The following is a 24425-nucleotide window of genomic DNA, read 5'->3' as shown; positions in this document are numbered from 1 at the left end:
GAGGACAAAATTGTAGCCAGCCAACAACCAAAGAAAAACCACAAGAATGAATTTTTTACTGACCCTGCAAAATTTGCTACATGGTACAAAAGTGAAGTGGAAAACATACAGTTCAGAGTGTGGGGGAAGCATAGTCTCAGAATTCACTACAGTCTTGAAACAAAATGCAGATAATATACATTACAGATGCTTTAAGCAAAGATTCTGGGATAGAGAGAATGCAAAAGTCTGAATTTACCATAAAAATCTGAAAATTAAAGTAACAGAATTTTCAACAAGGAGAAAAATACTAGAAATAGAGTGTTATGAAAGAAAACTGTCTCTTCAGGAAAATGTATTTGTAAAGGAAATAAATTAAAAAGTCCTGGTAAAATTGCTACAAGATTAACATAAATAAGTAATATTTATGGATAAATATATTGCTCAGAAATGGAAGCAAGAAGCATGGGAAAAGAAGTCTTGATCACCTAAATGCTACACATTGAGAAGGAGCTCATCAGAATTCAATACAGGTCGGAAAACAGAAGATAATGAGCCAGGTTCTGATCTTTGGTACACCGGTGTGAGGTCCCAATCCTACAAGTTATGGCCCATGCACAATAACTTGTAACATCAGGCCTAAATCTAGAGAATTTCTACTAAAGTCCATGGGGTCGCTCCAGACATTTATTGCTATAATTGAAATCAGAATTTGGCAGTAAGGTAAGGATGTCTGATGATGCAGCAAAAAGCACAACTTCCTTTTTTAAAAAAAAAAAAGTACTTTCTGCCAAGTGCCAAAGAAAATAAAGCAATCAGTAATTCATTGCAGGACGGGAAAGAATAAGTAAGAAAAGATAAAGGGAATAAAACTTTCTGAGTGGAGATATTTTTGCTGACCGCACAGGTAGAGATATATAACTACAAGCTGCTTTTTTATTTTTTTTTAATCAAACTGAAGTTTATTAGTAGCCTAGATGGCATGACAGGAATTTATGATCATGGTCTCACTTTCTTGCCTTTGTTCAAGGCTAAGAGAGAAATATTGGCTACTTTGACAGCCTTGAAGCAGACACCAGGAATGTCACCAACAGCATGACCCTTCCGACCAAAGCCAGCAACCTGAACTTCATCATTTTCCTCAATGAAGCTCAAGCAACCGTCATTAGGAACAAAGGCCGTTATTTTCTTGCCATTCTTGATCAGCTGGACTCTGACACATTTCCTGATGGCTGAATTGGGCTGCTTAGCCTCCACACCAACTTTTTCAAGAACAATTCCCTTCGCAGGGGAAGCTCCTCCAAAGGGGTTGGCTTTCAGGGCAGTACCCAAGTGGGCCTTCTTGTATTGCTTGTTGTGCCATTTCTGATTTCGTCGGTGGCTGCGAAGCTTTCTAGCGGTATGAAGCCCATGCACTTACCCATCGCGCTGCCGCTGGCCCGAGCCCCAGAGAGAGCTTGCTGGTAACAGATAAGGATGTTTACAGTCTTCACTCACAATCCAAGGTGAGAGGCTGGAGATGTTATAAATACAATGGGGTTGCATGGGGGGTGTGTGTGGGGGGAGGGTCTGTCAGTGCTGTGCTTTTGGAAATACAAACACATGCAGCAACTATTGATAGGGGAAGACAGAGAAGGGAACTGCCCTTCATTACAACAAGGAGGCATCTTAAGGCTCCCAAGAGTATTTATTTTATGTATCGGCATTTCCATGGCTGCTCATCATTGGGGTATCTGATAAGCCAACCCAGGAAGTAATTTTAGGTCAGATTAAATGATCCCTCTGGCCTTGGAGTCTATCCAAATTTCCAGAGTTTGGGGGTAGAAATCAACACACCCCTTATGAGCCACAGCTGTCTGTATGAAAGTGTGATACATGTTTTTGAGAAAGTCATGAGCAAATTAAAACAACGCTGTATAATAAAAAGTGCCTTTGCAACACTAACTATAGTATTTATTACATGCCCTTATATCTGTACTAGGGCATATAGTTAATGCAGCCTTGTTATGTGTGTATAACATGCAAAATTTGAGCTCAATCCTGCTCCCATTAAAATCAATGGCAAAATTCCCATTGACTTCAGTGAAGCAGGATCAAGCCCTGTGTGCTCCTAGCATTGAGCACTCAGAAAAGTAGAGGCAAAAGCCTAAAAGTGGAGTGATGCTTTCTTAATATAACAGCACTGGCAGCTGCTGCTGCAGACTATAGTGTCCTTTGCAGAAGTGAGGGGAAATCTAACAGCAGGTGATATTTTCTTCCAAGGCTATTTTATTCTTAATGGAGCATGTGAGAGATTACTCACTAGTTCAGATTTTGTTCACAGTTCTGCTAACATAAATCAGGAGCAGCTCAGTGTAAAATAAGATTGGAATCAGACTCTCTATGTGCACCCTTTCCCCCCCTATATGTGTGTAACCCTTCTGCCCGTCAGAATTGGCAGCAACAAGGGCCAGGTTCAGTATCTAGGGGTTCCATTCCAATAACACAATGCAAAACTGGCTCGAGCCCCCACCCAGTGACCTGAGACAAATATATACCACCCCCGCTGGGCGCCTCCAAGAGGCAATACTTCCCCTCTCGCAAGCAGGGAGTCTGAGTGTAGCAAAAAGCCTTTTAATAACAGAGATAAACAATGTGGCATTATGTTGGGGAAACACCACGAACAGGATTCATAACACAACCCATGAGCAAAAACCCACCCCAAGCAAAGTGGGGCGTGTCCTTTCCCTTGGGTTCTTGAGTCCAGCAACCCAAAATCATCCAAAGTCCCAAAAGTCCAATGGCCCAAAAGTCTCTGTCCCTGGTCAGGGCAGCCCCAGAGTTCAAACGTTTATCTGCAGAGTTTTACCTCCCAACCTGAGTGGAGATCGGGGGGGAAGAGAAGAGGTAAGAGGCACCTTACATATCTGTGCTGAGTGCCCCACAGCTCCATAGAGCTTCGCTCTGCTCCACCAGCCGGTCCACAAGCCACTCCAGCCGTCCTGCAAACTGCTCCACACTATATCTTCAGGCTCCCCCACTACTTAACACAACGCTCAGTGATTTCAGCTCTTAGTCAGTTTTTAGCTCTTTTGTGATTTCAGCTTGTAGTAGGGGAGTCTTAGCACTGGTGCACCATTAGCCCAAAGTGAATTCAGCTCAGCAGCCTGTAACTAGACTCCTAATGGAATCAACATTAGCTCTGATATTTCACAGTGGAGAGAGGAGGAAGTGCAATTAGCATGTAAGGGCCTCACCAGGGGGCCCATGCCACCAAGTATAAATACCTGTCCCCAACCTCTCTCCATTCACAGAGTTTTGGAACCCATGTCCCTTGCCTAGCGAGTGCTACTTAGTTGATGGCAAGTCCCTCCATCATAACAAAAGGCCCAGTACAGTTCCAAGCACAGTTCCCATAATCAGGGTAATAACAATTTATTCTTCCTGCCCCAATAACAGAGACACTGGGGATCCCACAGCAGCCAAAGTGACCATTTGGGCAGCTATGGCCTCATTCTAGGCGGGGTGGGTGTGCCTATGCAAATGAGATCAGCCCCTAAAGTTCTTTTCCATAACTTGCCACACCTCACCACCAGATGTCAGGGTGGAGCTCATCCTGACTCTGCTTACATGTGGAAATGAGGGTTTAGTGAGCAGCATGGATGTGTTTAACCTTCTGGACAAAGAGATGCTCCAAGTATTAACCCAATCCAGAAACTTTCAAAGTGCCACCTTAGAGCCCTGGAGGAAAAGCTGGTATTGATTGTATTGTATTTTTAGAGTAGTTTAAGAGAACACTTACTCTCTCCCTTTACTCAAAGATTTGAACATTTGGGGGCCAGAGGAAGGTGGGGTGTTCATACTGTGTAGGGTCTTCAATTCTGCAGTCACACCACTTTTTTTTCCAAAGGAGACAGTGTTGTCAACACTGATGATTTGCCCCAGAAATAGCAACCAGTGGGCAGCTACAAAAAACAATCCCTAGCATAAAATGGCTAAGCCACAGTAAGCAGTAAAGGTGCTGCTCACCCTGGCTTGAAATCAGAGTAAACTGTACCAATGCAAACTGCTGTGTATATCAGCTTTGGTTGTTTACACTATGATTTTGTACTAGTTTAGCTATAACAGCAGCTTATATCCTCGATGCTGACAAAGTCCATATGGGCTCCAAAGCATGCCACAAGGTCTGGTAAAAGGGACGGGTTGGAATTGTATTAATTTCTTTAGCTTTTTTTGAGTTTTTTTTAGTTGAATCCCTTTATTGAGATTCAGTCAGCTGGGTACTTTGTTATTTATTTTTGCACATGTTTAATGATGTAAGGTTAGGATGTTCCATAAGAAAAAAAGTAAATCACTTTCACATGCATCTCTTCATGAGACTTTGAGCTCCTACAAATGAGTATTTTAGCTAATCCAGATTTGTTTAGCAGAGAGGACACCTTCATTTCTATGCATTTTATGCTTTAATAAAACCTAGCACACATTTTATAGCACTTTTCTTCTTCAAAGCTCTTTATGAACATTATCTAATTGATCCCACAGTGACTCTCTGAGGTGAGATTAAAGTATCGTCAACCCCAAGAGTTCTAAAATCATGAGTCAGGCTTCAGAAAATTATGAGATTGGCTTAAACATGATAGGCTCTTTAAAAATATATACATATGAGGAACTTTCCATTTGCCTTTTGGTTTGTTAGCCTCCACTTGTCTCCAGTCATATTTCCAAGCTTTTCACTGCACCCATGGGGGCTGGAAAATTTTTAAAAAATGAAAGCGGAGGTTCTCACCTCATCACATGCCTCCAGCAGCTGGGGCTTTACAAAAACCACCAAACACCACAAAACTCATGCTAGAAATAAAAGGAGTTGGCAACACTGCTGAGATATTATTTTCCCTTCTCCCAGAAGCTTTGTATCTTGTTTCATCCCATTTTGTGTCCTTTTGTTTGATTTTTACCATTAACAAAAGCCAGGTTTACCCACCGCCAGCCGCCCACCCAGGATGGCTGACACACAACAACTTGTTTTGGCCCCAATCCTGTCAAGGAGCTGACTGAGGAGATATCTGAGCCATTGGTGATTATCTCTGAAAAGTCATGGAAGATGGGAGAGATTCCAGAAGACTGGAAAAGGGCAAATATAGTGCCAATATATATAAAGGGAAATAAGGACAGCCTGGGGAATTACAGACCAGTCATCTTAACTTCTGTACCCAGAAAGATAATGGAGCAAATAATTGAGCAATCAATCTGCAAACATCTAGAAGATCATAAGGTGATAAGTAACAGCATGGATTTGTCAAGAACAAATTGTGTCAAACCAACCTGATAGATTTCTATGACAGGGTAACAAGCCTTGTGGATAGGGGGAAGCGGTAGATGTGGTATATCTTGACTTTAGTAAAGTTTTTGATACTGTCCCTCATAACCTTCTCATAAATAAACTAGGGAAATGCAACCTAGATGGAACTACTATAAGGTGGGTGCAAAACTGGTTGGAAAACCATTCCCAGAGAGTAGTTATCAGTGGTTCACAGTCAAGCTGGAAGGGCATAATGAGTGGGGTGCTGCAGGGATCAGTTCTGGGTCCGATTCTGTTCAATATCTTCATCAATGATTTAGATAATGGCATAGAGAGTACACTTATAAAGTTTGCGGATGATACCAAGCTGGAAGGGGTTGCAAGTGGTTTGGAGGATAGGATTAAAATTCAAAATGACTGGAGAAACGGTCTGAAGTAAATAGGATGAAATTCAATACGCACAAATGCAAAGTACTCCATTTAGGAAGGAACAATCAGTTCGACACATACAAAATGGGAAATGGCTGCCTAGGAAGGAGTACTGTGGAAAGGGATCTGGGGGTCATAGTGGACCACAAGCTAAATGTGAATCAACAGTGTAACACTGTTGCAAAAAAAGGGAACGTCATTCTGGGATGTATTAGCAGGAGTGTTGTAAGCAAGACACGAGAAGTAATTCTTCTGCTCTACTCCATGCTGATTAGGCCTCAACTGGAGTATTGTGTCCAGTCCTGGGCGCCACATTTCAGGAAAGATGTGGACAAACTGGAGAAAGTCCAGAGAAGAGCAACAAAAATGATGAAAGGTCTAGAAAACATGACGAATGAGGGAAGATTGAAAAAACTGGGTTTGTTCAGTCTTGAAAAGAGAAGACTGAGAGGGGACATGGTAACAGTTTTCATGTACATAAAAGGTTGCTACAAGGAGGAGGGAGAAGAATTGTTCTTCTTAACCTCTGAGGATAGGACAAGAAGCAGTGGACTTAAATTGCAGCCAGGGCGGTTTAGGTTGGACATTAGGAAAAACTTCCGGTCCGAGTGGTTAAGCCATGGAATAAATTGCCTAGGGAGGTTGTGGAATCTCCATCATTCGAGGTTTTTAAGAGCAGGTTAGACAAACACCTATCAAGGATGGTCTAGATCAGGGGTAGGCAACCTATGGCATGCATGCCAAAGGCGGCATGTGAGCTGATTTTCAGCGGCACTCTCACTGCCCGGGTCCTGGCCACCGGTCCTGGGGACTCCGCTGCTGGCCTGGGGTACAGACGGGCAAGAGAGGGCGCAGCTCAGCACCCCCACCTTAAAAATTGTCCCAGCGCCACTGTATTGGGATATTTTTAAGTCCTGATTTGCTGCTTACATCACTATCATGCCACGTGGAACAGCGCACTATGTTTGATGTTGAGATTAGAATGTACGTGCAAGAACTGGAATCAGAATTATCTGACAGATTTCAAGATTTTCAGCGATTTGGCCTAATGCTTTTTCTAATTAAACCTGAAAAGTTCAACGAAAGTTACTTGGATTTGTCTGTATTTCAGTGGATGGGTGCTGAAGATTTTGAAATGCAGCTCATTCAGTTAAAAAGCTCAGAATTGTGGGCATCAAAGTTTGGAGATCTGCGGAGTGCTCTTGAAGCTACCGAGGGAGATCATGTGGCCTCTATTCTGACCAGCTGGACGTCCCTGCCAGTGAAATTGAACTGTTTGAAGAAAATAGCGTTTGCAATGCTTTCAGCATTTGGATCCACATACGTGTGTGAACAGGTATTTTCACACATGAAATCTGTCCTCTGGCCCTCTCGGAGCCGGTTAACAACTGATCACTCAGAAGCCTGTGTGCAGCTTAAAGTATTGTGCCAGACATTGGAAAACTCAGCAAGGAAAAGCAAGGGCAAGGATCACACTAAACTGATAAGATCTGCATTTTAATTGAATTTTAAATGAAGCTTCTTAAACATTTTAAAACCCTTATTTACTTTACATACAACAATAGTTTAGTTATATATTATAGTCTTGTAGAAAGAGACCTTCTAAAAACATTAAAATGTATTACTGGCACGCAATACCTTAAATTAGAGTGAATAAATGAAGACTCGGCACACCCCTTCTGAAAGGTTGCCGACCCCAGTCTAGATAATACTTAGTCCTGCCTTGAGTGCAGGCGAGTGGACTAGATGACCTCTCGAGGTCCCTTCAGCCCTACCATTCTAAGATTGACACACATTTAAAATTACCCTTCTCTGGAGCTCATGTCACTGACCTGGCCAGGGCCGCTCAGGGGCCCGAATCTCAGCTCCAGGAGGTCCTTAGGACCAGGGGTGAAAGTAAATTAGAGGACTTAGAGGAATCTTGATTTAAAGGGCCAGGGCTCCAGCTGCGGTCGTGGCAGCTGGGAGCCCGGGGCCCTTTAAATCACCCCCAGCTACCAGCTGCAGAGGCGGCTGGGAGCCCGGGGACTCCGGGGCGATTTAAAGGGCCCAGGGCTCCAGCTGCCGCTACTGCAGTGGAGCCCCCAGCCCTTTAAATCACTGAGGAGCCCTGGGGGCTCCCAACTGCCGCCGCTACCCCGGGGCTCTGGGCTCTGGCAGAGCTTTAAAGGGCATGGGGCTCCGCTCTGGTAGTGGCTGCCAGAGCTCCGAGCCCTTTAAATCCCCACCTGAGCCCTGCTGCCCGAGCCCTGGGATAGCAGCGGCTGGGCTCCGTCGGGGATTTAAAGGGCCCCGGGGCTTCGGCAGCAGGGCTCCGGTGGAGATTTAAAGGGCCGGGGCGGTAGCAGCGGCTGGAGCTCCGGGACCCTTTAAATCCCTGCCCCAGCCCCGCCGCTGCTACCCCAGGGCTTTTAATTGCCCTCTGGGAAAGCCGTCCCGGGAGGGCGCACCAGCTCTTAAGCCTACCGGCTTCCTTTCACCTCTGCTTAGGACCCACCCCTGGTGTGGACCAGGGAGGAAGGGCCTCGGACACATGCTGGAGACCCCGGCCCCCAAAGCCCCTAGGGACAAAGGGGAGAGACCCCAGGGACTCCGGCTGCTGCTGTCCAGCTCCCTCTGCTTCCACCCTCCCCTGCTTCCCTGCATCCTTCATTACTCCTCTGCCCCCGCCTGTGCCCCTGCCCCCCGGCTGCCTGCCGCCGCCCGCGCCCTTTCCTGGCTCCCGCCGGTCGCTTGTTGCTGGGCTCGGAGCGCTTGGCTAACCTCCGCCTCCCTCCCTCCCTCCCTCCCTCCTCTGTGGCTGCGGCCGCCTCCTCTCCCCCGCGGCTGCACTGCTGCTGACTCAGCCAAAGGGGGAACTCAAAGGGCAGCAGCCAGCCCTGCCGTGCCGCAGCCCCCGGCTTCCCTGACCCCGGCAAGTTGCTGGCCGGGTGGCTGCTGCCCCCAGCTGTCCCGGCCGGGACCCTCCAGCTCTGAACGGGGCGCTGGCAGCGAGAGCTTGTTGTCAGCCCCTGAAGCGAAGCGAAGCAAAGTTTCTCTCTGGTCTCCTCCTCGCTGCAGGCTGCCGGAGCCAGCATGACAGCCATAGCGGTGCAGGTAATGAGGGGACACTGGGGCCCCGAGTGCCTGGCTGGGGGGAGATCGGCTGTTTTGACTAGACAGGTGCAATCAGTGTTGGTGCAGAGACGCTGGATTCCTGTTGTGTTTTTTTTCCCCTTTGTTCTCCCGCTGGAGGCTAAATGTTTATCACCCTGCAAGCTGAACTGCTGCTATGCTGAGTTCTTGCTACCTGTTGCTCTTTATAGTCTTCTTTGTGCACACACACAAAAAAAAACTTCCTCCAGATGTACCTTTTTAAATTAAAAGGAGAGCTTCTGTAGGAGCTCTGTACAGAGCAGAGTATAGGTGCATTAGTTTCACCCAAAGAATGGAAAGTAACCAGGGGTTAGGAAAGGACCTATTGCCTTCTATATCTAATCTGACCTTTCCTCGGAGACATTTCTTAATTACCGCGAAGTGTGCCCAAAAGCTGCATTCTTACTGTTCTGTGTCTTAAATCCACTCAATGATCATTTAACACCAAGCCTTCCTATTACTAGCTGCAGGGCATGGTTATTAATATATGTGGCGGGGAAGTGCCTAGGTCTGGAAAAATGATTTGCACCATTCTGTAACAACAAGAGTTTGCTCTTAGAGAGAGAGCAAGAGATTTTATAAACAAGTGGCTATAGTGTGAGACTTGTCTATCCAATTTGTCTTAATTCTAATTAATAAATCAAAGTTGGTCCATTTCCCTTCCCTACCCCCACAGTATTGTGTGTTGTTTACAAAGTTCTCCATCACTGACATGTTGCATACACTTCGGCAGTATGACTCTTCCTCTAAGCGTCCTGTGATGCTTTATATGAAAGATGATATTTTCAAAATAAAGTACATCAGTATGGTGAAGGGAGGTGTTTAGGCTTGGTGATGGCGGGAACTTGCTGACAGTGAGATCTCTTAAGAGGTGGAACACTGTAGTCTCCCAAAGAAAGTGAGTGAAGCCCCCTCATTTAAAAAATGTAAAACTGGACTAGACCGAACTGTAGAACGGGTACTGGAGGAATCAGTCCTGCACTGGCAAGGAGACTGACTGGACAAGCTAATCAGTCTATACACCCCTAGATGGAGTTGGGTGTGGATTACAGCATGCAGTGCTGCACCACTCTGAAAGCAGGCTTGCTGTTTGTGTGAAAACATAGGTATTGATGCTAGCAGTAACTTATTTAGTAAGTACTTAGCAGTAATTTGTCATTTGCGGATTTAATTCTATTTATTAAGCCCATCCATGTCAGAACCACCAGATATGTCACTCTGAGATATCCAATTAAAGCCAGATTTCATTTATTTTAAAACAATTCTATTTATTTTAAAAATGTGTATTGACCTAATCTGTGTAGCATGTGGTGGGAATAAAACCAGACAAATATTAGTTGGTAAAAGCCAAACTCATGCCCACCTTTATCACCACCCAGAAAATTCAGTAACCCAAGCATATATAAAGGAAGAATGGTCTGCTGAGGTTAACATAGCTGAGGCCTGGAAAACAGGAGACCTGAGTTCTATTTCTAGCCTGGACACAGACTTCCTCTGACCTTGAGCAAGTCACTGCATTGCAAAGTTACGAAGGAGATTTAAGACCCACGAATAGGAGATACAGAGTTCAAGGTTTATGCAGCATGGGTGTATTTTGTCTTTAGCTATCATGGAATGCATAGTTGAAAACCTACCTAAGAGGAGAGTGGGCAAGTGCTGGGGGATGGGGGAGGAGAGCAGCAGAATGCAGGGAGGCACAGAACAGCCTGTGTATTTGGGCTTTGGAGGCACCTGCTCTCACTGAGCCACAGGCAGTAGATTGGCAGGGGTAGTGTTATAAAATATTCCCTGTCAGAATTTGCTTCTTTGCTGAACTTGAGCACATTTGAGTGGTACACAGGCAACCCTAGGCTACTGCAATAGTCATACTTGCCCCAGGCACCCAAATGCTATTTGCACAGGGGATTGGAGTAAGTTAATGCTGACCTAGTCAGCAGTGATGTGCATGCTGTTTAATAGTCTATAACATGGTATTTTTGCAAGGGACTGACAGTAGAAGCTGCTGAACACTTTTGAAAATCTGACTCTAATTGTGGGTATTGAGCACCTGAAAATCTGTCTTTAAGACTGTAATCTTTGGGGCAGGATTGTCTTTTTTCCTTGGGAGTATGTATTGTTCCTAGTACAATTGGGCTCTGATCTCTGACTAATAAGTGTCAGTTCTGCCTCTATATTCCAGGATAATACAGGATTAATATCCTGGGACCGACACGGCTCTAGGTGTACTGAGTAGGATGATACATGACTGCAAAGTTCCAGCATTATGACTCAATATTTTGTGGATATCTTTGTACAGTACAATAATTTGAATAAAATCAGAGATTGTTTCCTCGTGAATAGGATATTCTGTGAACATATAAGCTCTAAAAACTGAGTACACTGAGCACTCACATATGATTTTTAAAACAACTCAAAGGATTAAAGATTTTAGAGTCTCATAAGTAACATTTGAGTGTTCATGTATTACTATTTTAAAACTCTTGTTTTTAAAACCCTCTTGGCAGGTTCAGTGTAACACTTCTATCCCTACCGTTCCCATTAGGCAAACAATTTTTTCCCCACTTTCCTTTTGGCTCATACACCAAACACTGCTCTGCATCACGTGTTTCCTGTTTGTGTTCTAGCACCATCAGCAGTGTTAGTCTCACTCTAGGGATAAGGATTGTTTGTGACCTTGTGCCCCATTGGTTGGCTAGTTCTGGAGTGGCAGAGCACAAAGGAATTGTTCACCATACACAAATGGGGCTGTTTTGACATTTGCGGTTTATTTTTGAGAGAACTGGATTTAAATAATATAGGTCAGATTGTGCTTGCCTTGCTTTACTTCTACTTTACTAATAGTCCCATTGACTTCAGTGGGACTACTCCTGGTTGTAAGGGACTGTTTAACACGAACAAGGCTATCACAAGCTGCCCCCTAGTTTGAGGGTTCAGTCCCACACTCCTTATTCAGCCAAAACTCCCACTGACTTTCACAGAGTGTAGTATTGGGCTGATGATCTCATGGAGAATACTCTACAGATTCCAGTAGTTGTAAAGAAGGTCAAAGCATGATCCTAAAGTTATACTGCAGTTCTCTCTTTAATCTCCAAAAAAGCATATTACAAATTGTTTCGTGAAGAGTGGAGGCCTGAGTCTCTTTTCACTAGCACAGATTGTGTATCAAGAGGAATACCATTGAAATTGATGGTGTAACACCAGTTTTTTACCAGTGTAAGTGAGATGAGAATCAGGCCCAGTGAGTGTTTACAATCATGAAGGCTGGGTTTTTATGGAGACTGAAGGAGTTAATGCACCCCAGCCCGCATTCCCCACTTAGGCTCCTTTGACAATCTCAGCCTACATCTGGTGCATAGGCGGCATTGTTATCTTTAAGGTTGTCGTCATTTCCACTGGAACCTCCCTTTTTCCATGGCTTGTGCCTTTCTGAAAATTTAATCTTTTGGTCTGAAATTTTCCATGCTTGGTTTCTGTTCCAAAGGTGACTTTTTTCTTTTTCTTTTCTTAATTTGAGCAGAATCTATGTGGCCATCTTTGAGTGATAGGAGAGGTGAGGGGGAAATACACATTTCCCAGTGTAAAGTAAGTTCTTATTGGCATTATAGTAGTGTGTCCCCCCAGGCCCCAGTCCTGATCAGGGTTCTACTGTACAAATACACAGTCAGAGACAGTCCCTGCCCAAATCTAAAGTCCTGATCTTGAAAACACGTATGCATGTGCTTAACTTTCAATAAGTGAGTATGTAGTGACAAGACCTGCTAAAGTCAGCAGGACCATTCACGTGTGCAAATTTAAGCACATGCATAAGTATTCACAGAATTGGGGCCTAAATGGACAAGACAGACAAAGTGAAGCAGAATAATGACTTGCACAAGGCTGTGGTCAAGCAGTGAAGTCAACACAGATGGCACAAGTCCCTGTACGTTGCTTCAACCACAATACCATTCTTCTTCTCTAATTTTAAAGATATATGTACATTGCAGGATCTATTTTGTCAATCATGAGATTAGGGCATTAATTATTATTATTATTTTATTATTATTATTAAGCATGCATTCACATCATTTCTAAAGGGCCTCTCTATTTTGTACCTATGACTTAAATATATCTTGAATAGTAACTAAAACAGACGAGTTTTGTAACTTGTTTTCTTTTGTAATATCTCTTTTAAGGCACAGAGATTGCTTGCTCACAGAAGACCCAAGAAATCGTTCTTTGAGACGTTCATCAGAAGCCTCATTATTTTATGCGTGGCAATAGCAGTTGTCCTGTCATCAATTTCAGTTTGCGATGGCCACTGGATTTTTGCAAAAGGACAGTTGTTTGGACTGTGGCACTTCTGCACCATAGGCAATAGCACCAAATTGAAATGTGTGACTGATCTGAATCAGGCTGGTGTGGAAGGGATTAATTTTGGAATGATTCTTGCAAGAAGTGTGGTGTCTCTTGCTGTGGTTGTAGCAATATTTGGCCTGGAACTTCTGATGGTCTCCCAAGTCTGTGAAGACACTAATTCAAGACAAAAATGGTCAATGGGATCAATCCTTATTCTTTTCTCATTTCTCCTGTCCTCCAGTGGAGTCCTGAGTTTTTTAATCCTCCTGAAGGACTACATTACCTTCATGGGCTTCACACTGACCTTTTGGTGTGAGTTCATTGCTGCCTGTCTTTTCTTCCTTAATGGGATGAGTGGACTTCACATTAACAACATAACATACCCGTGGAACAGAGCAAGAAAATTCTAGAACTGGTGGGTGTATTCTGCTTTTGTGTCCTCAGCTTTGCCAGTTAGACTGGAAAAATCAGTCAAATGAAATTGGAAAAGGACATCAGGTTCTTAAAGTCGTTTGCAAAGAGAAAATATTTGAGTCAGTCTGAGAATTTCATAGGATGTACCCATAGTTCACTGAGGATGGCTGCAGGGGAAAAATTAAGGCCTGCTATAGTTTTAAATGAAATTTTCTGCAGTAGTAGATAACAAAATAAGGAAAGGGTCCTCTTTTGTTTTAAATTTAAAGAAAGCATCTGAAGTGTTTTATGGATAGAAGACCTGAAAATTGCAATCTACATCAGTTGTTTTAAAGTACTGGGGTCAAACACTCTGTGTGGTGCTTTGGGGTTTGGTATTGCTTTTTCTCCCCCATCTTCAGTTGCTCTTCTTGAGTATGTGAACACAGCGTGAGGAGGAATGTATGCCCAGCGTGTTCAGCCCGTCCGATGGAGCTTCATTTCAGCTTGGACAGACTATTTATGCCTGGTCACATTTATTAGTGTGACATATTGAAAATCTTTATCAGGGTTTCACACCCCATCATTCTCTTCACAAGACATGAGTGAAACAGATCTGAATCAATGCTAATTAGCTCATGTTTTCCAACTGTCACTTGTATCCCCTATAACTATCCCTTCCCTATATAATGTATTAGAGGTTTGGGGTATGTACATCCACTGTGATTAGGATATAGGGCCAGAGTCTCATTTTGTCTCCAGCCCCTAGCAGCACAGAGGGACTGGATTGTGGCTATACATGGCCAGCAGAGAATTCCATTAGGAAGAGGGAACTATCCACTGGCATAAAGCCAGCAGCGTCTGCTCCTGTATGAGCCACCCTATTCCAGCCTCTTCTGATGTAAGCACTCATGGGATACTTTAGTAGATGCCAGTGCAGACTCAGAATCAGGGCGCTCTAACTGGCTCCCTGATATCCCCACAGGGGAGACTTTGGCCCATAGGATTAATTAAAGTTCAGCCTTGCTATTTCTGATCATTCGTCTATTGTCCTTTCACTTCGCTCCCGGGACAAGCAACACTCTAACTGGTCTACACTACAGGGGAGGATCGATCTAAGATACGCAACTTCAGCTACGAGAATAGCAAAGCTGAAGCCGACGTATCTTAGATTGACTTAGAATCACTTACTTCGCATCCTCGTGGCACGGGATCAACGGCCGCTGCTCTCCCATCAACTCCGCTTCCGCCTCTCTCCCTGGTGGAGTTCTGGAGTCAACAGCAGAGCGATCGGGGATCGATTTATTGCGTCTATACTAGATGCAATAAATCAATCCCCGATAGATCGATCACTACCCACCAATCCGGCGGGTAGTGTAGACGTGGCCTGAGAGTGTTAAGCTAGCTGATGTGATTTACTCCACCACAGTGATCCTTCCCCCTGCCTTTTACCATAGACGGTCAGAATTATTCTGGTTGAACAATACCAGTAATTCCCAGTGAGTCAACGGGAATTATTGCACTCATGTAGCTAGAGAAATAAACTCATTCACTTTGCCATGTAGAGGCTCTTCTGTGATGAGAGAAAATCTGTAGACCTGACAATTTGGACAAAATGGTTTTTCCTTGTGATTTAAAATGAGGAAACATAAAAAAATAAACTTCCGCAAAAATGAGGTAACCAGAGGGGCTGATTCTGCATTCACTGAGTGCTGGCGTAAATCAGGAGTAACTCCATTAAAGTCAGTGAAATTGCTAGTGTGATGGAGAGCAGAATGCCAGACTTAAGATCTCTAATTAAAAAGCTGCATACGTTCATTACAGCTTAAAAAACCCTGCAAGTTGTTGATGTAGTAAAATTAGTCAAGCTGTTGACAGTCTAATCAAGTTCCTGCATGGCTGGAAGAAGCAGAATTACATGCATCTGGATTTAGTGCTTGTAGCATTGCTCCAAATTCTTTTCAATATCCTTCCTGTTCAAAGTAGAACACTCCATTGACAATGGATTAAAACATTTAGAAAGTGTTTCACAGCGTTTGATAAAATCTATTTTATGTCTTCTGGAAAGATTTTTTTTATTTCTATAAAGACAAATATTTAAACATGCTTCCTCGTTGTAGTTATATTTGAATCAATAATTCTTGAGCAAGGCATTTAATCTACTGTACTACACCAGTTTCTAAAACATACTCTTTCACCCAGTACAAACACACCAGTATAGTTTGTGGAATAAATGTAGTGGAGAGAGAAGACTACTTATGCAAGCCATGAATAAATGTCATCCTTTGTGCAAATCTGTTCTTTAAGGCCAAGAATAATAAGCACTGAGTACATATACTTTGTAATCTTGTACAATGGTCTTAAACTGACCAGTCATTTTCTAATGCGGAAATATTCTCATATTTTCTTTTTAAGAGATGTCAACTTTCACAGAATAAACACCTAAACCTTTTTGTGTTCCTCATCAGTAGAGTGCGAGTGAGTTTTGAGTCCAGATCTAGTTATGTATGTCTTGTTCTGGTAACATATTGTTCCCTAGCACCCTAGTTTGTATGTCTTCCTGATATGGTAATGCACTAAGCTAAGTTACCCAGAGTAACTACTGAATTTTATCTTTTTCCAATATTGGGCCTATTCTTGGATTCCTTGTGCACCTAAAACTCCTGTTGCCTTCAGTAGGAATGTGGGATGCACAAAGAATACTAGATACATGCCCCTGGATCTGCCTATGCCATGCTGCACTGTGATCCTAGCTCTTTGTCTTATTTAAATAAGGTGCTTTTGCTTCCCTGAATTGCAGTTTGTTTAACATAACTAGAAGCTGAACCTGCAACCACTTAACTCACGGGAAGAGCCCCATTGATTTCAGCAGGGCTCCTTTTATGAGCAAGCGTTTGCAGGATTCAGCCTCAAATTGTTGCACATTGGTTATATCAACTGTGTCAGTCTGTGGAGTGAGTGCCTTACACCATCGTTAAGTAGCATTTCAGTATTGGGTATAGGGATACAAACACAGAGTACCTCTGAGCAGGATGAACCTGGTGATGGAGCACTTGCATGAGATCCATGACCAGTGTATCCAGGGTTTTGTGGAGACACAACACTTGATGAAATTACATTCCTTCTTGGTAACTTCAAAACAATGGAAATAAATGATGTATGCACTTTGAGGCCAGCCTTAACACTAGCAAGAATTAGACCCAGGGTGCTCCTGTCCTGCTCCTTTTGGAAAGAGGAGGGGAAAGTGGACCATGAGTTGTATATCCCCACTAGTCATATATAAAGAGGAAAAATCAGAGAATGAGTTAGAGCGTCCACATGGGACACATAACAGTTGCTTGTGCTTAAGGATGGTCGTATACATTTTTATGAATAAATGAGAAGTCCTTTTTGAAAAAGTACCCTACTGAAAAAATTGTGCAAAGTTTCCTTCTATAGCTGGCTTTGTCTAGCAAATTATTGTGCTTGATTATACATTGTGATTATAAGGTGTGTTTTATTAGTAAATGCTGCAGAATAGGCTAATACTACTGTTAATTTTTCTTAGGTTATTGCATCTAATAAATGCCTGTATATACAGTAGTTTGTACCTTTTCTAAAGCCTAAGACAAAAAAAAAGGTTGAAAGTCAATATTCCTGAAGTTGATGATGTTAAATAAACTACTTTGAAATAAGAGGACTTTTCTGTTCAACTATAATTTGTTTGTATGCAACCGTATGAATAGATCTTATATGGATTCCTCATTCCCTCACCCCCACCACTTGAAATATATACATAATCTCACATGTAACAAATGTGTATGAAATGAAGACACACACACACACTAAAAGAAAACTGATCAGGAAGGCAGCTGGAGAAACTATTGCCATTACATCTTGTTCTATACTCAAATATGGCCAGCTGGTCTGCTGTGGTCTACACCCACTTAATATCTAATATAGAGACTACTCATTCCCCGGTTAGCCTGCATAGTCAGGCCATCTCTCTCTGAGAGGAAATGCAGTCTGCAGTGTTTCATGTAGATTAGGGGCAACACCCTTACCCCTACATAGACACACACACATGCACCTCGCTTCTATTACATACTGTTTTACCACAAAATTCTATATTGTCTCCTTTCATGTATTTTCAGTCTTTCTCTTCGCCCTCACTAGGCCACTACATTACAAATGTGGTTGCCTCCCCTCCCATTTTTATGTTGGTCTTTGAGTTTGGGATACTGGCAACTAAGCGAAATATATAAGAACGACCTGATCTCTGTTCCAGAAGTTTTATTCGGAGGTTGTGTATTTATTTTATTTAGGGGCTAGATCCCAGGAGTTAGGACTCCTGATTCTACCAACAAATTTACATGTGGTTGTAGGCGTGTGGGAGGGTGTGGCCCTTCCTTGCTGTCAGTATCTGAGGGAGGCCACACCCCTTTGCTGTCACATCCCTGGAACAAGTCTTAAAAAGGGGGGAAGTGAGTAGTCTCTAAGGCTTCAGCCCTCAGGCAGGTTACAGCAGCAAATAGTTCAGCGGGCTCAGGCAAGGGCAGGGCACCAAACAAACGGTCTAGCATCCTAGCTGGGCGGACAGTGGACTAACAGGCTTCTACCAGCTCCCAGCCCAGGGCCCTAACAGTGGCACAGCCAATGGGTCCGTGGGGATCCAGCCACAACACGTTGACCTAGAATCAGCTAGCAATGTGGCCGGACAGTAGTCCGCTACCCCGGGCTACTTCCTCCCCTCCCCTCAGGGTGTACCTGAACCCTGGGGTCATCTTCCATCTCCCCAGGGTACACTGCCAGTGGCAATCCAAGCAGCCCCACAGCATCGGGCGTGTCTGGCAGTTTTGGTAGCTCAAGTGAGTCCTCAGGACAGCAGAAGTTTTCTGCGGGCTCCAGTTCCAGCAGTGGGCTGGAAGCGTCTGTCTCCCTCAGCAGCTCCAGCCCAACTGAGCTACAGAGCCCGCCTCTTATACTTCCTATTCGTATCCTGCCCTTTTGCTTCCAGCCTGCTGACTGAGGCATCCCCAGGGGCGTTTGGCCCTCCCTCACTGTCGGTTTCCGAGGGAGGTCACTCCTCTTTGCTACAGTGGTTTTAGGAAAGGCAATCAACATCTATTTTCCTCATTTATACAATGGAGATAATACTTTCCTAGCTCAAAGGGGTGTGATCAGACTCACTTCTTTAAGGGCAGATTGAGAATCTTTCTGTAAGATGAAAGATGCTATAGAAGTTCAATTTATGATTAACAAATGTCAGTGAAGTGCAGCATACTGAATAGAAGGGAGCAATGCATTGGGAAAGGAATGCATCTGATCAATGAACCCTGAAAATGGATTTTCTGATAGTCAAATCACACTTACATTCATTGTTCAATGGCAGATAAGTAGCCCCAGGTGACTAAATTCGGAATTTTGCATGAACTTTTTTTTATAATCATTTTGTCCTATTCCCCATTGTAATGTTTCCTGAGAACTATTTTCCTATTGATTTTTGTTCAGTTCAGTACACACTTCAGTATGAGTCTAGTGCTGTAGGAATTCATGCAGCTGCCTTCTGTCTCCCCTACAGCACCAGTGCTGTTAGCAGAAATATCCATAGAGGGCAAAGAAAACCGTTTTGCTTACTGCTTTTGAAGAGCAGCAGGGGGAGTGCCTAGTGTATGCAATAAACGGATGGCTTTTATGTTCAGTTCTCAACACACATAGTGCACGTGTCTTTCTGCATCTGGGACTTAGATGCTGCGGGCCTGATTTTCAGAAGGGCTGAGCCTCCCCAACTTCCACTGAATACAATGGCCCTTGCAGGTGCTCTTCCCTTTTGAAAAAAAGACCCTGTGCTGATTAATGCCTTTGTAAATGCCCAAAGTAGAATACCAGGAACATGGAACAGGGAGAACACTTCCTCTAACAGGGTTAAGTAGATCAAACAGAATGACCTTTTAAAACTCCATTTGGTACTAGAACGCCAGGAAAAGAAGTGGGGGGAGAGAATGCAGTTTTGTGACTGCAGAGGTTGTTGTGATTAAACCCTGCTTGGATCGGTGTTTATTCCAGTGCATGTTGATAATAGGATTCACCTTTGATCTGAAAGGATTTCCATGACCTATAAATTAAACTTACACCAACGCTGACTCACATGTAGCCAGCTACTGTCTTTGGATGCCTCTCCTCTTTCACTATATTCTGAGGCTAAACCCTTCCATTGACTTGTGGGTTTGCAAATAGTTACATCAGATAACAGTTGGCATTAATATTCAAATTTACATTGATTACTTCCCGTTAAATCTCTTGACCTACAATTTTGTATTCAGATAGAAGTACTGTAAAGCTTTTCTCTACAAACATGCAACAATCAGAGGCATTGAATTCACTGATAAATTATTCTCAAACTGGGAACGTACACACTGTTTAGCTACTCTTGTTGGTTTTGGGTCAGGTTTGTGTATCTGTGTGATGGAAAATTTGGATTAATGTTTGTATCTTTCTGGCAGCATCTGGGATGTTGTGAGGGAGGGAAATTTAATTATATGCTACATGGACTGGGGCTGAGTGACTCACAAAAAGCCTGTAGGTTCTATCTGTTTGAGGTAAGTAAACCAGAAGTAGAGATGTTTGTCTACGTCTGTGTCAAAGAGCCGTGTTATGTAATCACGCAAGCACCGGGCTAGATGCCAAGGACTCCCATATTCTAATCCTCATTCTGATGATCCTTCCTTTTGCTGCTATGGGTAAGTCAGGCTAAGGCTACACTCAGAACGCTACCGCAGCACCTTTGCCACTGAAGCACTTCAGTGCAGACACTGACTACAGTGACAGGAAGGGTTCCCTGCTGCTGTAGGTAACCAGAGGCAGTAGCTATGTCAGTGGAAGAATTCTTCCATCCACCTAGTGCTGGTCTACACAGGAGGTTAGGTCGGTTTAACAACATGTCTCAAGGGTGTGGCTTTTTCACACCCCTGGGAGATGTTGCTACGCTGAAGTAACTTTTCAGTGTAGACTAGACCTAACTTAAAGAGACACCGTCAACTTGAAGTTCGGCCATTTTCAAAAACACAAGTTAACAGTGGTTCCAGGTGGTAGGCCCGCTCCTGGGAAGTCCTGTCAATTTGTGTGATTTTATACTCGAATCTTTCTTTATTAAAAACATTTTTGTTTTCCTGTTGGTGGGTGAGCTATAACATCAACAGCGAAGCTAACTGAATATAGAGGGATATGGTGAAACTGAGTTTACACAAATGCCAGATTGTCCATCCCTTTCTTCTAGTGATGGGCCTTTTCTCACCCAAGTAGTTCCACTGAGTCAACGGCACAGGTCATATGAAGAGATGCTCACCAGAAAGTGATGGGGAAGCAAAGAGAAGCTGTGCGGGGGGAAAGGGGGCTGGGGCTGCCAGTGGGTGAAGTTTGGGATGCATTGCCCCCTCAAACAAGGGCGAGTGGGGGGGCATGCAGGGTCACCCCCCCTTTCTGCAAGCCAGAGCTGCACGACTGAAGGAGGGTGCCGCTCAGACGCTGCCTCCTGGGTCCTAGGCTAGTCAGGCTCCCCTTTGTGTGCTGGGAGCCATCCTGTTTTCTGTACAACAGTGAGTGCCTATGGTGGGGCAGAGTGAGGGGGGCAGGGTGGGTTGGGGGAAATGGGAGAAGAGGGGCAAGGGGAAGAGAGAGTGGGGATGGATGGTGGTGGGATAGGGCAGGGGAAGGGGATGTGGGAGTCAGAGGAGGGGGAAGGGGCAGGGGACAGTGTGGAGAAGAAGGGGGAGGAGATGGGGAAGAGGGCAGTGGGAAAGGAAGATGGGATGGGGAAGAGAAGAGGATAGTGGAAACGGGGGAGGGAGAGGGGAGCGGGAGCCTGGCATGTGGCGTCCCCTCAGCAGCAACATCAGTAGGGGCTCCCCCCGGTAAGCAGGCCCATCGAACTCCCACCCTGATGAGCCCTGCCCCCCTGCACTTGGACCACTCAATGAGCCCCCCACACTCAGACCCTCACCCCACTAAGCCCTACTCCCCCAGCACCCAAACCGCCCCCGCTGAGCCCCTCACACCCAGACCCGCTGCCGAACCCCAACCCCCCACACCCAGATCCCTCCTGCTGAGCCCCAGCGAGGATTGCACCTTCACGTGAGCTCCCACTGCAGAATCCCGTTGCCCCTGCGCCTGAAACCCCCTCAGCGAGCCGCTGTGCATTCAGATCCCCCACACTAAGCCCCAGATTGCCCCCACATGGAACTCTATGACCCGACACCTGGATTCCCCCACACTAAGCCCCTCTACACTTGGATCCTGCTGGGCTGAGCCTGCCTGCCCACACCTGGCCCAGAGCGGCAGAGCCCCAGGGTGTTTCTGGGGCAGGCCCAAGTTGCCCTTACACTGTCAGGACTGGCTGCAACTTCACGGCCCTGAGGCTTTGTCCCAGGGGGGCTGCTGGTGATATCCCACCTCTGTGCACCCAGTGGCCTGTGCGTCCCACTGCCATGCTGGAGGCTCCACATTTATTTATCAACAAATAAAATGTGCAGAATTTTATATATATATATTTTTTTTTTTTTTTGTGCAGAATTTTTAATTTTGGGGGGCAGAATTCCCTCAGGAGTAAAAGCACTAACCCAAGTGGAGGAAAAGAATGTAAATGAACTTTTTCTAAGCTCTCAAAAATACCCAGCCACCAGCTGGTTTGATTCTTATTTCCAGCTGAACTATTTCATCCCTTCCTAATCGGGACCAAGAGGACTCAGTTGGCAAGATACTATTCTTAAAATCAGAATTTTGGACCAGAAAGTCAGGTGGTATATTTGTGTAGCCAGTGCTTAATTGGTAATGAAAGAGGTGCTGGGGCTCAAGCAATTAGGTGCCAGGGCTCAAGCAATTTTTTTACATTCATAAGTGATGTGGCAAGCCCAGGGGTGCCGGGCTGAGCCCCGGCAAGCCCTGGCACAAATTAAGCACTATGTGTAGCGCCAGTGAGGTCATGCTCTGTGTAAACTCATTGATTTCAGTAGTATTGCATAAGGCAGAATTTGTAAAGACTTTCCCCTGCCTTCACTTGGAAGACCAGACAGACAGATCTCACAAGTATAGACACAGCAGTAAATGTCGAAGGCTTTTTTTTTTTTTATTTGGGGGAACAGATATGGGAACTTGTCAGAATGGGTCTCTGCTTCTACCAGTTCAAGTAATCATATTAACCCAGACAATACAATTGTGTTGTTTTCTGATAACTGCATTGTTAGAACAGTTGAAGGGAAGAAAACTATTCCCATATATTCCGATGCCACTGAAACCTAGCTACACAATGGATACCTAGTAGGAAAGAAACAACAGCTGAGCCAAGCCCTACCCTTCCCAGCATATTTCACCTACAACTGGGAGATTTTGAAGACAGACAAGTTTTAAGGGTGAAACAAAGGGTTAAATAACTAATTCTACATCTTCAACTAATATGGTGCTTTAGAATATATTGTGCAACCTTCATCCTGCAAAGTAGAATCATATCTACAGTCCGGCCTTCAACAGGAAAAGAAATATGAAACATTTTATAATCATGAGTCCAATCCAGCCACAATGGAGCGGAAGGAAGCCATGGTATAGGAAGAAGGAATTAACGAGTGTATCAAGGTGTCAGAAGTGCCAGGCTCCCAGCTGAGGCAGGAGCAGAGTCTAGCTAGCATAGACCCAGGCACTGAAGCAGGAGTGAGGACTAGCGGGAGCAGGAGTGAGGACTAGTGGGAGCAGGAGCAGCCTGTCAGAATGTCAGGGTCCAGACCAGCTGCTGGCCTGCTCCCTGACTAATTGTGCTGGTAGGCAACCAGTGAGCTTCACCGCACCGCCTTAGACCTCAGAGTGCCAGAGCCCCTGATTGGTTGCTGCTTTAGCAGTCCTGCTTATAAGCCTGGCCTCCACAGCCGTTCAGCACATACCATGCCCTTTGGTTCTAGCATTTGGCTTCTGTCTCTCCAGTCATGACCCTCAGCTTGTTTCCTGGACTTCACCCACCTGGGACCCAGCTCTTATTGGTAGGATGAACTCTTGCCCTCACCAATAGGCCTGACCGCCCACAGCCTGGTTGGCAACACAGAACTACAAGGCAATGGGAATGATCCCAGCCAGGTAATGACACTGAGCAGACCGGAGAGACTATGTCCCGTAGGGGCCTATATACCTGCCTTGGTCCTCACCTGTGTATTGGCTGAACCCTGGTTGAATGTCCTGGGACCTGCAGGTAATTGCCTCTGACGACTCATCACACTCTCTGGCTCAGGGATGACTGATTAGATTTAAGCAAGCTCAGGTTCAGAGGTAACTCGAGGCTGACTCGTCACACAAGGCAGAAATCATCATCGTCTCCTTTTTCCAGCGCCAAGGGTGGGTAGGGCTGAGAGTCTGAAAAGATTCCATCCATGTCTGGTTTAAGCTGCCATTTGAGCCTGTTGAGGAGTTGGGTGGGTGGCTTTATGCACTGTGTTATACCGCTCTCTCTCCTTGGATGTCCACAGCCTCTCTCTGTGCGCTCTTCTATAGAGAACAATTGCAGTAAGTTGGTGTGGGGTCATTCTAGCAACACGGCCAATCCATTGTAATTGGTCCTCTTTAATGAACGTGGCCAAGTGCTACAGATGTCATCATTTCTTAGTTTACCTAGCCTTGTCCCTCCTCGGATATAGCCCAGGCACCCCATTTCAAATGTTTGCAGCTTTTCTTCCAGATGCTTTCTCAGTACCTTCAAGTAATGTAGGTACAAGGAATGTTGTATATAATCTGGTTTCAGCTGTCATGGAACCGGAAGGGTGGGGAGAGGAAAGAGCAGAATCCTTGCAAAATAACCATAGTAGTAAAACCACTATATAGGATATAGACAAACAGATCTGCTGCAAGAACAGTTGACAGAGGG

General features: G+C 44.7%; 2 protein-coding genes across 2 annotated transcripts; one reads left to right on the top strand and one right to left on the bottom strand.

Annotated features, from left to right (window-relative positions):
* Positions 1-978: 978 nt before the first annotated feature.
* On the bottom strand, positions 979-4675 carry LOC140895913 (small ribosomal subunit protein uS12-like). Its single transcript, XM_073306817.1, has 2 exons — positions 4618-4675; positions 979-1394 (listed from the first exon to the last, which is right to left on the bottom strand). The coding sequence occupies exons 1-2, from the start codon at positions 4673-4675 to the stop codon at positions 979-981; spliced, it is 474 nt and encodes a 157-aa protein (XP_073162918.1).
* Positions 4676-8538: 3863 nt separating this feature from the next.
* TMEM37 (transmembrane protein 37) lies at positions 8539-17184 on the top strand. The gene is made up of 2 exons (XM_073305216.1): positions 8539-8782; positions 12994-17184. The coding sequence occupies exons 1-2, from the start codon at positions 8762-8764 to the stop codon at positions 13564-13566; spliced, it is 594 nt and encodes a 197-aa protein (XP_073161317.1). The 5' UTR covers positions 8539-8761; the 3' UTR covers positions 13567-17184.
* The last annotated feature ends 7241 nt before the right edge of the window (positions 17185-24425 follow it).

Source organism: Lepidochelys kempii, chromosome 11, assembly GCF_965140265.1.
Source record: "Lepidochelys kempii isolate rLepKem1 chromosome 11, rLepKem1.hap2, whole genome shotgun sequence".
Lineage (NCBI taxonomy): Eukaryota > Metazoa > Chordata > Testudines > Cheloniidae > Lepidochelys > Lepidochelys kempii.
This window is presented reverse-complemented; position numbering and strand designations above follow the sequence as displayed.